The sequence below is a fragment of the Zea mays genome, chromosome 7 (genome assembly GCF_902167145.1).
Source record: "Zea mays cultivar B73 chromosome 7, Zm-B73-REFERENCE-NAM-5.0, whole genome shotgun sequence".
Taxonomy (NCBI): domain Eukaryota; kingdom Viridiplantae; phylum Streptophyta; class Magnoliopsida; order Poales; family Poaceae; genus Zea; species Zea mays.
The window spans coordinates 144,638,303-144,653,085 of NC_050102.1; the positions used below are offsets into that span (position 1 = coordinate 144,638,303).

General features: G+C 47.8%; 1 protein-coding gene across 1 annotated transcript; it reads left to right on the forward strand.

The window, feature by feature from the left end:
* The first annotated feature begins 11,502 nt into the window (after window positions 1-11,502).
* LOC103633003 (uncharacterized) lies at window positions 11,503-13,743 on the forward strand. The gene is made up of 2 exons (NM_001329406.2): window positions 11,503-11,727; window positions 13,254-13,743. The coding sequence occupies exons 1-2, from the start codon at window positions 11,675-11,677 to the stop codon at window positions 13,504-13,506; spliced, it is 306 nt and encodes a 101-aa protein (NP_001316335.1). The 5' UTR covers window positions 11,503-11,674; the 3' UTR covers window positions 13,507-13,743.
* The last annotated feature ends 1,040 nt before the right edge of the window (window positions 13,744-14,783 follow it).

The following is a 14,783-nucleotide window of genomic DNA, read 5'->3' on the forward strand; positions in this document are numbered from 1 at the left end:
AGGTGGCGTAGTGGGTGTGGGTAGTTAGGGAATTTTGGATATGTTGCTGAATTTTGGTTGTTGTGCAGGTTCAAGATTTTGGGCCTGCGCACGCAACCGCCACTACTAATTTTTTGGTGGCTTCGACCGTGGATGATGGTAATAAATCAGATGGGTCTGCATCTAAGTTTTCTGATTTTGATGACTCTGGGAGCTCGGTTGAGTGGACTGAGGAGTCGTCGGATGAGGACTTGGACTACTTTACGGCCTTGGATGTGGCAGCGGCGGAGGCTTCGCCGCACGCTGCGGATGCTGAAGCTGTGCCTGGTCCGAGTACTGGGCGTAGGCGGCGAAGGGCGGTTGCGAAGCGTAGAGTGAGTGGGGCGGACGGCGGTCGGCTTCGTGTGAGTAGGGCTGGCCGGCAGGAACTGTTGACCTTGCCGGCTGCCGTGAGTGCAGGTGAGGGGGAATTGCGAAGTCTTTTTGCGGGTGAGGAGCTTAGGATAATGTTATTTAACTATAGGGAGATGGGAATTATTCCGAAGGTTGAGCCGATATAGAGTGTGATGCCCTCGCTTGTACATGTGTAATGTCTTGTATGAGGAAGTTGTGTGCCCTCGCACATTCGGCTATGCTCGCGAAGGCGTTACGTACTTGGTCAGGTGTATTTGTTATGCTGGACTGGTGCGCATGTGGTCGGTCTTTGCGCGGGCAGTTTGGTGTAGTCGTTTTCGCTTTTGTTACGCTTCGTCCGGCTGCGCCTTTGGGCAACTGTTGCACGGGTAGTCTTCGCGGAGGTCTTCGATTTTTCGCACTTGTTGTGCTAGTCCGGCTGCACCCTTAGGCGACTTCTGCACGGATAGTCTTCGCGGTAGACTTAAATTTTTCGCACTTGTTGTGCTAGTCCGGCTGCACCCTTAGGCGACTTCTGCACGGATAGTCTTCGCGGAGGACTTCGATTTTTCGCACTTGTTGTGCTAGTCCGGCTGCACCCTTAGGCGACTTCTGCACGGATAGTCTTCGCGGTAGACTTAAATTTTTCGCACTTGTTGTGCTAGTCCGGCTGCACCCTTAGGCGACTTCTGCACGGATAGTCTTCGCGGTAGACTTAAATTTTTCGCACTTGTTGTGCTAGTCCGGCTGCACCCTTAGGCGACTTCTGCACGGATAGTCTTCACGGTAGACTTAAATTTTTTGCACTTGTTGTGCTAGTTCGGCTGCACCCTTAGGCGACTTCTGCACAGAGTTGTCGCACGCGAGGGTGGCTAGCGCTGAGCCTCGTGGTGACTTTGTATTGGTCGAATGTCGAAGACCGTCGTCGCGGTCTTTTTTCGACGCATGTTTTTGCGGGGGATTTTTCATTGTATATTACACGACTCCGCCTCGTTAAAAACCTCACCCCCCGGAGGAAAAGAGTGCGGGCCAGAATAACATTGTTTTTGCGAATTACAAGGGCGAATCGGCCCTGATGAGTCAAACAAAAAATTTGCGGAGATTGTCGATGTTCCAGGAGTGCTCCAGGTCTTCGCCGTTTAGCGTTGCGAGTCTGTAAGCGCTGGGGGAGGCCTTCATCTTGACAATGAAAGGGCCCTCCCACCTGGGCTTCAGCTTGCCCCTGGACTCTGTCTGAGCTGTTCGGACGAGTACGAGGTCCCCTTCGCTGAACTCTCTCGGGATGACTGCGTGGTCGCGCCATGCTTTTGTCTGGGCTTGGTATTTGTTCAGAGCCTGTAGAGCGAAGACTCGGTCTCCATCGATGAGATCCTTCGAAGTGGGCTCGTCCACGTCGGGGATGGCTGACGGAACTGTTCGCGGGGACCCATGTTTTATTTCTTGTGGGGTCATGGCCTCCGATCCATATAGAAGGCAAAAAGGGGTGAACCCGGTCGCCCTGCACTCAGTCGTGTTTAGCGCCCAGACAGCCTCAGGTAGCAAATTGGCCCACTTGCCCTTTTTTCGTCAAGGAGCATCTTTTTGACAGCTATGAAAATTTTTCCATTGGCTCGCTCCACAACTCCGTTGGACTGCGGGTGATATACCGAGGCGAAGGCAAGCTTGGTGCCAATGGAGAAACAAAAATCCTTGAAGTCTTGGCTGTCGAACTGCTTGCCGTTGTCGACTGTTAGTTCGGACGGTACTCCGAAGCGGCAAACAATGTTTTGCCAAAAGAATTTTTGTGTAGTCTTTGATGTTATTGTGGAAACGGCCCTCGCCTCGATCCATTTGGTAAAGTATTCGACAGCGACGAAGGCGAACTTAAGGTTCCCCTAAGCCGTGGGCAAGGACCCGACGATGTCCAGGCCCCAGCGCTGGAGAGGCCATGTGTGGGCGATCAGCTTTGTAAATTGCGAAGGGCTGCCTGATCGAGGAGAAAACTTCTGGCAGGCTTCGCAGGACCTCGTGACCCGATTTGCGGCGCAGATCATTGCGGGCCAGTAGAAACCTTGGCGGATCACCTTAGCAGCTAGGGCCCTTGCCCCTGCGTGAGAGCCGCAGGTACCACTGTGGACTTCGCGTAGGATCTGGACACCTTCGGTTTCGGTGACGCATTTAAGCATTGGCTGACTGACCCCCTTCTTGTAGAGTTGGCCCTCAATCAGTGCGAAGTCCCGGCTTCGATGTTTGAGGCGCTTGGCCTCGTTGATGTCGGTTGGGTGATAGTACCCCTGTAGGAACAGAGTTATTGGTGCCCGCTAGTCTTCAGTCATGATAAGGTTGACTATGCGGTGGCCCTCGCTGTCATTGGTTATTTGGAGCCCTTCGGGGCTCCGGACGGCTGGTGTGCCGATGACATGGTAGAACACGTCGGAAGGCAGGGACTCGCCTCTGGCGGCAGCCTTGGCCAATGCGTCGGCCTCTTCATTCTTGGCCCGGTCCACATGCTGCAAGGTGAATCCCTTGAATTGTCTCTCGAGACTTCGGATGGCCACGAGGTATTGCATGAGTGCGGGGTCCTTTGCTGCATAGTCTTTCTCGACCTGGCCGGCAACTACCTTGGAGTCTGTTCTGATGATGCAGGTGGTGACCCCAAGGGCCCTCAGCTTGCGGAGGCCGAGGATGACTGCTTCGTATTCTGCTATGTTATTTGTGCGTCTGTCAGATTCCAGAGCGAAGCTGAGGCGTGCTGCATATCTGTGCTTGACCCCGGCTGGTGAGGTGATGACTGCAGCGGCGCCTGCCCCCGCATGGCACCATGCGCCGTCGCAGTGGATCGTCCAAACCTTCTCTGCGGACGGGTCCGGCTGCCTTATTGGCCCAATCCAGTCGACGACGAAGTCTGCCAGGACTTGTGACTTGATGGCTGTCCTGGGCTCGAAATTGATGTGGTAGCCGGAGAGTTCGGCCGCCCACTTGGCAATCCTCACTGATGCCTCCGGGTTTCTGAACAATTCGCCGAGTCCCCTGTCTGAGGTGACTCGGACCTTGAATGCTTCAAAATAATGGCGCAATTTGCGCGAAGACATAACGACTGCATAGGCAATCTTCTCCAGTTCTGTCATGTTACATTTGGACGGTGTCAGCACTTCGGAGACGTAATAAACTGGGCACTGCCTGATTACGCCCTCAACTGTCTGCTCCTGCACCAGTGCCGCGCTGACCGCATGAGGCGAAGCCGCAACATAGAGCAACAGTGGTAGCGAAGAGTCGGGGCTTGTAAGGACTGCCAACTCCGACAGGTACTGTTTTAATGAGGCGAAGGCCGCTGCCTGCTCTGGTCCCCAAGCGAAGTCTTTTGCGCCACAGAGAGTTTTGAGGAAAGGAAGACTTCGCTCAGCGGATCTGGAGATGAATCTGTTGAGGGCGGCCAATCTGCCCGTCAGGCGCTGGACGTCTCTGGCGGACTGCGGAGGCGTCATGTTTATGATGGCCTGAATTTTAGTTGGGTTGGCCTCGATGCCGCGGTGTGATACCAGGTAGCCCAATATTTTGCCTTGGCGAACGCCGAAGACGCACTTTTCCGGGTTTAGGCGGAGACGTGCGTCTCGCATGTTTGCGAATGTCTCGGCGAGGTCAGCGAGATGGTCCTCCTTGCTCTTGCTGGCGATGACGATGTCGTCCACATATGTGAATATATTTCTGCCAACTTGCCCTTCGAGCACTGTCTTGGTGAGCCTGGAGAAGGTGGACCCGGCATTCTTGAGTCCCTCCGGCATTCTGATGAAGCAATATGTGCCGAAGGGTGTTATAAAGCTGGTGCTAGCCTTGTCTTCCTTCTTCATGTATATCTGGTGGTAACCGGAGAAGCAGTTGAGGAGTGACATGACTTCGCATCCGGCCGCGCCATCGACTATTTTGTCGATCCGCGGCAACGGGAAGTTGTCCTTTGGGCAGGCCTTGTTGAGACTGGTGAAGTCGATGCACATTCGCCACTTCCCGCTCTTTTTCTGCACCATCACAACGTTGGAGAGCCACGTGGGGTAAGCCACCGGCTCAATGAATTTGGCTTCCAGGAGGCGGTGCACCTCTGCCTTAGCGGCCTCTGCCTTCTCGTCGGACATCTTGCGAAGCCGCTGTTTTTTCGGTCTCACCGAAGGGTCAATTCCCAAGCTGTGCTCAATTATGGATCGGCTGACCCCGACCAGGTCGAGGGCTGACCAGGCGAAGACATCTTTGTTCTTGGACAGGCAGTAGAGGAGTTTCTCCTCTTCATGCGAAGTGAGGTCTTCGCTGATAGTGACTGTCTGCTTGGGCGTGGCCTGGTCGAGAGGGACAGTCTTGGTCCCGTCGTTGCTCTGCAGCTGTGCCTTGTCGTGCTCCCTGTCGGTTGGGCTGACGGACGCAGGGACCTCGCGCTGGGCCGTGAGGCAGTGCACGTTTCTTTGTCCGGGGACGAAGTCCCGCTCTATGTTGCGCGCGGTCTGTTGATTGCCGTAGACCGCAATGGCGCCTAACGGACCTGGTATCTTCATGCACAGGTACAGTCCGTGAATAGCTGCCTCAAACTTGTTGATGGAGCCCCGGCCCATGATGGTGTTGTACGGATATACCATATCCACAATATCAAAGGTCACTTGCTCACTTCGGGCATTGGGTGCTACACTGAAGGAGAGAGGCAGCTCTATTTTGCCGACTGGAAAAGTGCCCTTGCCGCCGAAGCCATACAACGGGTTGTCCGAAGGCTTGAGCAGGCTGTGGCTTATGCCCATGCGGTCGAAGGCATGGAGGAAAATGATGTCTGCCTGACTGCCATTGTCGACTAGGACTTTGTGCAGATCCCAGCCTGCCACGCTGCAGTTGATAACCATGGCGTCGATGTGGGGGGCGCTGCGCAGATCGATGTCTCGTGCGTCGAATGTTAGCGGTACGTGGGACCACTTCGTCTGCACGACTGGGCCGGTGATGGCGACGTGGTTGATGCTGCGGTAGTGGTCCCGCTTCTGCCGCTTTGTGTCAAAGTCGGTGCTGGACCCCCCAGTGATCATTTGGATGACTCCGCGATACGGCTGATCGGCGAAGTCTTCTTGTTTTGGGGCGTGGGGTGGGGGATGTTCTGATGTTGCTGGTGTGGAGGTGGCGGTGGAGGAGGTACGATTTGTACTTCCTGGTGATGTTGGTATGCGTGGTGCGGTGGATGCGGGGCGGGGGCGTGGATGTAGGGTGGAGGGGGTTGCTGATAAGTGTGCGCGACAACTCTGGGGTTGTCGGCTGGCTGCGCCCGTGCCATCCTGTCTTTGGTGGCCTTCGTTTCTGGGCAGTCTTTGGTTTGGTGGGCGCAGTCTTCGCCATGGAAGAGACAGTAGAATCGGCGCGGCGGCTGCGCACGCCCCCGACCCCTACCGCGAGTTCCGTTTCCACGACCCTGGGGGGATATTCCTGGCGGTGAGGGGCGTTAGCAGCGGGGTGCTGGTTGGCGATGTTGTGCACTTGCTGTTGACTGCGGCCGTCTCGACCGGAGTCTTGCTGCGGAGTCCTCGTCCACGTGCGGCTGGACTGTGGAGCATCTTTGGGCTTCCTTTGAGACTCGACCTTGCGCTGGTGGAGCTCTTTGGATTTGGCGTATTTTTCAAATAGCTGATATAATTCCTGGAGGTTCTTGGGCGGATCTCTGATGCAGTGGCTATAGAGGACACCGGCGCGAAGGCCACTGATGGCGTAGTGGATGGCGATCTGGTCATCGACTGAGGGCAGCTGTGACTTGAGTGTTAGAAATTTGCGGTAATACTCCCGCATGGTCTCCTTTTCCAGCTGCTTGCAGAGCGAGAGTTCGGCCAAGGCGTCGGTGTCTAGGCGGTACCCTTGGAAGTTGAGCAGGAACTTGTCCCGGAGGCTTCTCCAGGAATCAATGGACAGCGGAGGCAATCTGGTGAACCAGGTGAGAGTTGGGCCTTCGAGGGCGATGATAAAAGACTTGGCCATTGTGGCGTCGTCCCCTCCGGAAGATGCAACGGCGACCTGATAACTCATTATGTATTGTGCTGGGTCGGTGCTGCCGTTGTACTTGGGATAGGTCCCTGCCCGGAAGTTGGCGGGCCAAGGCATCACTTGCAGATGTGGCGCCAGGGGACTTCGCTCGTCGAGGTAGTTGACCCCTTGGAATGGCGCGGCGTGCGGGAAGGTGTGGTCGCGCTGGGGGAAACGTGGGTCTTCCGGTTGTGCGTGCTGTTGCAGAGGTGGCCCATGCTGCAGGCCGAGGTGGCCTTCGCGCGTGTCTTCCAGTTGTGCGCGCTGTTGGAGGGGTGGTCCGTGCTGCAGGCCGAGGTGGCCTTCACGATGCATCAGCGCGATCTCCCGCTCGAGGTCCTGGGCCTTCTGCTCCTCGTCGCGTATCATTTGCCGCACCTTGGCTAGTGCGGACACACGCTGGCGCTTGGCCTCCAGTATCTCCTTTTGCCACTGTAGATTGCGGTTCTTGAGGCGCAGGGCGCGCAGCTGTAGTTGTTCTTCCGCTGAGACGCCGAGGACTTCACCGTCCTCGGTGAGGTCCGCGCCCTCCGGTGGGGCGAAGCCTGGGGGAGGCTGCGATTGTCCTTCAGGGCCGCAGGTGCGGAGAGTGTTGTCTTCGCAGGTGCGGAGAACGTCGTCTTCAGTGGCCTCTTGGTGGGTGGATTGGGTGAGGGCGAGGGCCTTGCCCTTTCTTGCGGCAAGTAGAGCTGCCTTCGCGGCCTCGTCAGCCTTCGAGTTAGCTTTCTTGGGTGCCATCGCGGGTGGTTTTTCGTAGCACGAACGGTGGGTGCCAAATGTTGGAACTTGCTCTCAGTTGCAAGGGGATCCAACAAGGGTGAACAGTGACGTTAACAGGGTTCTCGCGCAAGATGGCAATAGCTCTGTTAATCTCTCTTCTCAAGGGCACTGTGCGGGGGTATTTATAGGTATCTGAGTGCCCAGCGTCTCGTGTTAAGGACGTATGTGCCCTCAGTCACCTAGGTTATCCCCAGAATATTCCCATAAAGTGGGGTTACAGACTGTAATTACAGAGGCGCCTTTACAAATTAGGCCCGTAACACACAGCGGCCACGCAGGGCCTGTTACAATGGGCCGGATCACACGTGGGCCTCCATGCTGGACGAGGCGGCACGGAGGGATGACCTCGTCATAGGTCTTCGTCCGATGTCGTATGGAGCGAAGGGTGTCCCTGCCCGTTGTCTTGTCTCCGTTGGACCAACGACCACGACGAAGGCCTCGAGCGAAGGGTGGCGTCTTCGCCTTCGCCCCAACACATATCATGTATTGAAACTTACCGTTTTCTGATGTCTCATTGATCTTGCGAGAGCTATCCTCAATTTTGACATGTGCCGTTGCTGGTTTCGTAGGTCGTACTTATCTCAAAACTTACTTGCCAGACGCTGTTGTTTGGAAATGTCGACCAGCTTGTTATGTTCCTACGCCTCGAATGCAATGACAAGCTTGCACCCAGTATTCCAGCTTTTGCGGATGTGTGATGTTGGTCTTTCCGAAAGCAGATTCTCATTTCAAGAGTTATTTTAGTGAAAATTGTTGTAACCATCTTAAAAATGAGTCAGGTGAAGCAATAGTGGAAAATGGTTCTTTTTTGGTTATATGGATGAGAAAAGGGGTGGAGAGCCATCTCATCGTGATGAGCTAGTTATGTTTAATGGGCCAACAATCACATCATTTCCAATCATCATTCTTTGTTTTGGGGAACCATTAAGTTTTAATAATGTGTAAAAGGCTGGATTATATCCAAATGTGTAAAATCCTGATTATTACAACTAATCTATGAAACTAGCTATTGTTGAATTAGATATAATAAATTTCTATGTTTTAAACATGACTTGTGCTAGGAAGGTCTCTGGCTGAAGATTCCAACTAACGAGGATTATCGTCCGAGTATTCTCGTAGGGTAATGATCGAAGCAAGGCTTCGATAAACGAAGTTTTGGATCACGAAGCATAACTGGAGCTTTGGGTGGTGTGTAGAGCCGAAAGACGAAGAGGCAAAGCTTTGGAGCCAGTTCTCAATGAAAGCAGTCAACTCTACCAAGTAAAGGAAAAGAAAAGTAGTATGTGACAAGTCAATAATGTAAAATGACCAAATTGTACTCCTTTGTTTAAGAGGTGGTAATTCGGTTCGGTCTATTCGGGTTTGTGAAATTTCGGATTATGAAAAATAAGAACCAAAATTTTCAAAATAATTTTAGGAGCCGAACCCGAATAGACCCACAATTTCGGTTCGGTCTATTTGGAAATACTATTATTGCAACTAGTGACTATAAAAAAAATAGCATATAGAGATATATATACTATCGTTAAGATGACATCATAATTTTTAGCTCATAAGTTTATAAATCATATAATAATACCATCATATTAAGAGTTTTTTTATATTTCGTGTTATTCAGTCGATTCGGGTTTTGAAGGTTAGGAACCGAACTTGAACCCATACTCTGAAATATAACACATATAGGAGTCGAACTCGAAAACCCGAATAGACCGACAATTTGGTCTATTCGGGTTCAATTCGGGTTTCAGTTTTAAAACCCCCACCCTATTTCCAAAGTTTGAGGGTGGGAGCATTTTCTTAGGTGGCCTTGCCACGCCCCAGCACTATCGGCCCTCCAAATGACATTACCACTCTGCACAGAGTTTCCCATTTGGTTCTTTCTCAGGCTTTTCGGTGTCCAAATTAAGTTTCGTTGGTTTTGTAACCTTCCTAAGAACTTGTTATGGGCATCCAACCACAAAATTGGTTGAGGTGTTCTTGCTTCGAACCTTTTGGAGAAGTTTTGGTGTCATAGGGGTTTGGGCTAAACATTGAGAATCAAGCCAAGAGAGCCTTAGCGCGAAGATTTTTTTTATTGCATCCCATTCACGCGCCTCAAAGATGTTTTAAACATGACTTGCATATTCGATCTTTAAAGTACAACACCCTATTTTGAGGTGTCCTATAGCCCATCCTTTTGCATGTGTGCCAACTTCGAAGTGTCTCAAACACTTGTGCATGTGAGTTAGCATTTTTGTAACCATGTTAAAAGGTATCTCATGTATTTACTAGATCTAATGCATATGCATGGAGATAATAATTTTGTGCTCCGAGTTTCCCTCTCTATAGTATGACTGTGTATCCTAAATTCAATCATACACTCTATGGCGTCTTGGTTGGCAAAACAAAATACCTTAGCTATATTTTTGCCTTGAGCTCTTTGCATTTTGTTTTTCACCTTCCTATTTTCATGTTGAGCACTTGATTATCTTTTGTGGTCATCACCATATTTCCCATGGTTCTCATTGTTGATCAATCTTTTATGTGGACCTAACCTAGCTCATTCACGATACTACAATAAATGTTAGTCCACTGTTGTCTCAATTACTAAAACTAAACATGGTGTTCCTGAACATGGGGCTTTCAATCTTTGCCACATAAGAATTTTAGACATTCTATGATATGTTTTTGGATGTGTCACATAGTATAGATAAAGTCTACTTAACCCCCCTCAACTATTGGTGCTTGTATACTTGACCCCTCACCTATAAAACCAGGTAATCTACTGCTCAAGTTATTGAAAACCATCTAAATAATTCCCTGAGACAGTTTTGAAGGTGGTTTTGTGGATGTCATTTTTGGAAGTCTACATAACCCCCTATATATATAAATGGTGATTGCATGACCCATCAACTATAAAGTATGATATTCTAGGCCTCAAAACATATAATAATGTTCAAATGATCTCTTGTATGATCATGTTGGGTTATTTGGACATTGCATTGCATCACACTGGCATAAGCAGACATACTTGCACATAAGCCCATCACATATCCCCCTAACCCCACTCTTTCTAGGCTTATGATAGCGCTTGATGAGCATCACTTTGTTTATTACTCCACCTCATGCACTCCTCGATGACATTGAACACATAGGGCGTGATTGGTTCGTTTCACTGGCCAGCCTGGCTACATATAGCCTGGTTGAGTGTGTTAGAATATAATATAAGTGATTTGTCCAACATCTCTACCAGCTTAACCTTTTGGGTTGAACTGGTTGGTGCATGCAACTTAATATGGTATCAGAGCCAGAGGTCTCAAGTTCAAATCCTGTTAGCACAATTAAATAATATAATTGTTGCTCACTCCTATATTTCACGTCAGAGACCTAAAATAGGCTCGACGTGAGGGGGAGTGTTAGAATATAATATAAGTGAATTGCCCAACTCCTTCTATCAGCTTAAGTTTTTGGATTGAACTGGTTGGTGTATGCAACTTAATAGAGTGTATGCAAAGGTTCAGTATTTGGTTACTTGGCTCAATTAGGTCTGGCTACATTGAAACAATGTTTGGTTGCATGTATCAAATTATGTTTTAGAAAAGAGTGCCTAAATAAATCTTCAAATATTATATAGCATATGTGGTCTAGTTTTGTTAAAAAAGTGTTATAAACACAAATATAAAATATGTTTGGTGATTAAATCTTTTAACTAGAAAATATATAAAAAGGCTAACTAAGAACATACCTCGGTATACGTGCCTCTGCATGGATTGAGCCTGGCTGGGCGCGTACGCTCGCCGCGAGCTTCGCTCGAAAGCTTGGTTATGGCCGCTTATTTGCAACCGAAATATGTAGTAAAGTCAACCAAACAAATATTGCTTTAAGACTTCGCGAGTGTAACTTCTCTATTCACCAGTCTACCAAACACGCCCTACTAGGCTACTACACATATGCCCTAGTCATGTGGCCCCTCCCACATCCTTGCTCACTCTCAGTCTTATTTTCTCCTTTTACCTCCACCTAAGTGCTTGTTTGGTTATTCCTATCCTATGTGGATTGGATGAGATTTAAAAAAATTATGAAAGATTTTGACTTGTTTAGAATTGAAACCTATCTAATCCCATCTAATCCACATGGATTGAGAGCAAAACGAACAAGTTCTAAAAATTGTAGGATGACTGGATGGAGGAAGTGGGAGGGGTTGAATGACGAGAATGTAGGTATGATGCTTGATCTTAATGCCATCGATAAGTGATAAGAGGTTAGAGTAGGAAACAAGATGTTAGATGTCACATGCTGCTCGTTGAGGTCAGTCAAAAAAGAGTAGGGATAGGGGTAGGCGATGGGCCTGTATTGTTGCCTGGCCCATTCTCGTGACTGCTTCCTCGACTCGAAAATCCTCCGAACAGAACGCAGGCAGGCGGCGGCGGAGACAGGATCAGGTTCCTCGCGGCCGGCGTTAAGTAGGGCGGCCGCCCTACATCGTCCCACCTGTAGGTACGACACTGCGCCGCTTGAAGGAGGCTTTGCGGCGATGGACCGGGTCGGCGGCGGCGAAAAGCAACTGGAGGATTGCACAGTAGCCAAGTCAGTGATATCCCCGCTCGCTCTCTCTCTCTCTCTCTGTACCTCTTCCTCCCTGATTGATGGATTAGATAGTTAGGTATATCTTCCCCTGTTGGTAGTAGGTGCATGATCGGGATTTATTTGTACTTCGCATCGACTGTCTTCCTTATTAGGACGCTAATTGTTGTGGAGGCGATAAGCTGGACCCGTATTTATCCTATGATGCTGCTAGCGATGGCTTCTGTTCGAAATGTTTGCTACGATTTTGTAGCTTGCTTGTACTGATAGATGCATTCTTGTGCACTGTGCTGCGTGACTGGGAAAAAAAATAACTGACGTCCCTTTGCAGTCGTGCCTCTGGAAATATATCTTTTTACAAAGATATAGCTAAATTTTATTTGTGCACCTCAATCTCGTTGCGTGAAAGACAATTCGTTCTGTCAAGTCCCCTCTGAGCTGACTCTCTGAGAGGGGACTTACTAGGCTGAATGTACTTTTGAGTTACCATCATAGAGATGCTACTGCTTTTACAAACAGGCAGGGTGCAAACCACACAATCCTCAATGGAAAATTAGAAACTGTTTGCCGTTGTATGAAATGGGCTGCATAATCTTTCTAGCTTGCTGGTGACTTAACAGATTTGTTTTGAGGAAAAAAAAGTCTATTGCTTATCACAGGAACATGCTCATTGAATCAAAAGCATCGCAAGAAGTTTGATCTAACAATGTCAGATAAAAGAAATTTCAGATGCTTTGCAATAATGTGAGTCTGCAGAAGGTGTAAATGCTTGCCCCTGAAACAGAATTTCTAACTAAGAAACCAGTAATATGTTTGATGCATTTGTCAGAATGAAACTGAGGCTGATATCAGAAATGGGGAATGTGCACCTATCAGGTTATATAGAGGATTTCAAGGAAAAATATTGAATTAGACTAAAATAAGATTTGCAACATCTTATTTTCTGAAATAAAAAGGGGCTGTATTCTGGGCCATACGAGTTCCTCAGTATTGTTTGATTACTACAGAAATACATTTCGACTTCATTTCTTTACTCCTAAGTTTGGTAAACCTTTCAGCATTTTTCCTGACTGTTAAGTATTGCTGATACATCCATGGTAGTTTGCAAAGCAAAAGTCTGTCCGAAGGTTTACTTACAATATGAGATCTTCAGGCTGGATCTCAGTTTGATTTAGGGCCAGCTGGTTTAGTTCAGACTTCAAATTCAGCCATTCTTTACTGAGGCATGTTCATCTAAATTCACTTGGGAACTGCATTATGTCTAAGTTTTCACTGTGTGGGGAATTTGTTGTTCATGGCTATCTAATAATCAATTGGCAACACATTTATTGTGCTACGTTCCTTATATCATAGTTGGGCACATGCCACCGGGAGATGGCTCGGTGGAGTCAGCTTGTGGGGAGGAGAGGTTAGACTATAAATAAGATTGTTGTGAATTTGAGAGTGGTTTATTTAACGTCTTGTGAATGATACTACAATTCTAATTTGCCTGTTCCAGCCTCAAAACACGATTCTCATGTCTACTGCAGTGCTCTAGGAACTTGGTTCTTCTCAGTTGCGGGTGCTCTTGTTGCTATTCCTGTGGGCATAAAGAAGAAATCCTTAGCCCCACTCGTCTTCTTCGGCACTACTGGAACCATGCTGGACATTATCATGGGCATTACCCAGTGTGAGCGAGAGCATGCTGAGCGGGAAATGAAGATTTTGGAAGCCCAGAAATTTTCGGTCGATGCTTCAGCTCAGAACGAAAGCTCTGATTCCTTTGGCAGTGCTGACAAGTGAAACACTTCTCCTGTTTTCCCTCACTTGTGACCTGGCTTCACCTCTGTTAATTAGAGTTGTTGCTCAGATGCCAATTTGACACCTTTAAATTTCTGAATACACTATTCCTACTCCCTCAATAACGTGCAATTGTGCATTTGATCAACCATTAGTTTTTATATATATTGTGAATTGAAAACAAAATATAAAAGGTTCAGTCTTGCTCCTCAAGCAAGATTGCCACATGGTGAAAATAGCTCAATCCATTGTACGGCTTGGTATGGGACTATATATATATAATGTTTTTTTTAAAAAAAACTTGTGCACGAATTTCTTTTTATTCTTTAAAAAATCGTGTACGATAGTCAGTTGGTTCTCATATGTGGACGAGTTTGGATGCCCGAGGCCTCATCATTCTAGGCCTTTAGTTGTAGTTTTTTAGTTGTTATGTCTTTGTTGATGGACCTTTTCCATGTTTTCTGCTACTGGCCACCGTAAGGAGGCCTTGTATTGTGTGTGCTGGTTTATTTTGGACATTTTTCCTGCTTAATTTAAATGATGCGTAGTTCTCGAGCCGGTTCGAGAAAAAAAATGTACTGCTGTCAGTACTCATCTGTGATTTCTATGGAAGTTTGTTTTCCTTGCACAATCACCTTGGTTGCCTGCTTCATCTGTCACTAGGTATATGCCCGTGCGTTGCTACGGAATCGACATGATAGAATACACTGATATGCAAAAGCACTAATTGTTATTCTATAGTCTATTAGCATGTTAAGGATGTTTGCATCAAGAGCTGATTCATTATCAACCACTGCATGCTTGTCCAATTGGTTGTCAATTTGTACTTGATTTTTCTCCTTCGAACAATCCATTTTGGCACCATTGTAATATTGAATTGCTACGTTAATAAATTTGTTACAATCATAGCAATAGGTTTTTTTAACTATTGTGAATAGAGGATTAAACATTAAAAGAATAGAGGTCGATATTCTATATTTATATTGAGATTCTAATGGATTTATCAAAATCTACTTGTTGTTGTTCTATATTTCCTGAACTAAAAGGTTGTATTTTTTGGCCATCCATTGGTGAAACTATAAGTATATTTTTATTGTAAAAACATGTTCCTAAAACAATTGCAAACTGTATTTGTTTGCTACATATAAACGTTGTTTGCCCTTATGTTGCGAAAAAAATAATAATCAAAGACTAACTTTGAAGCTAGATACATTGAAAAAATGTCGTGAAAAAGGGAGTGAAAAAATACCGTGAAAAGCTTTGGCACAAAATTGCAATAC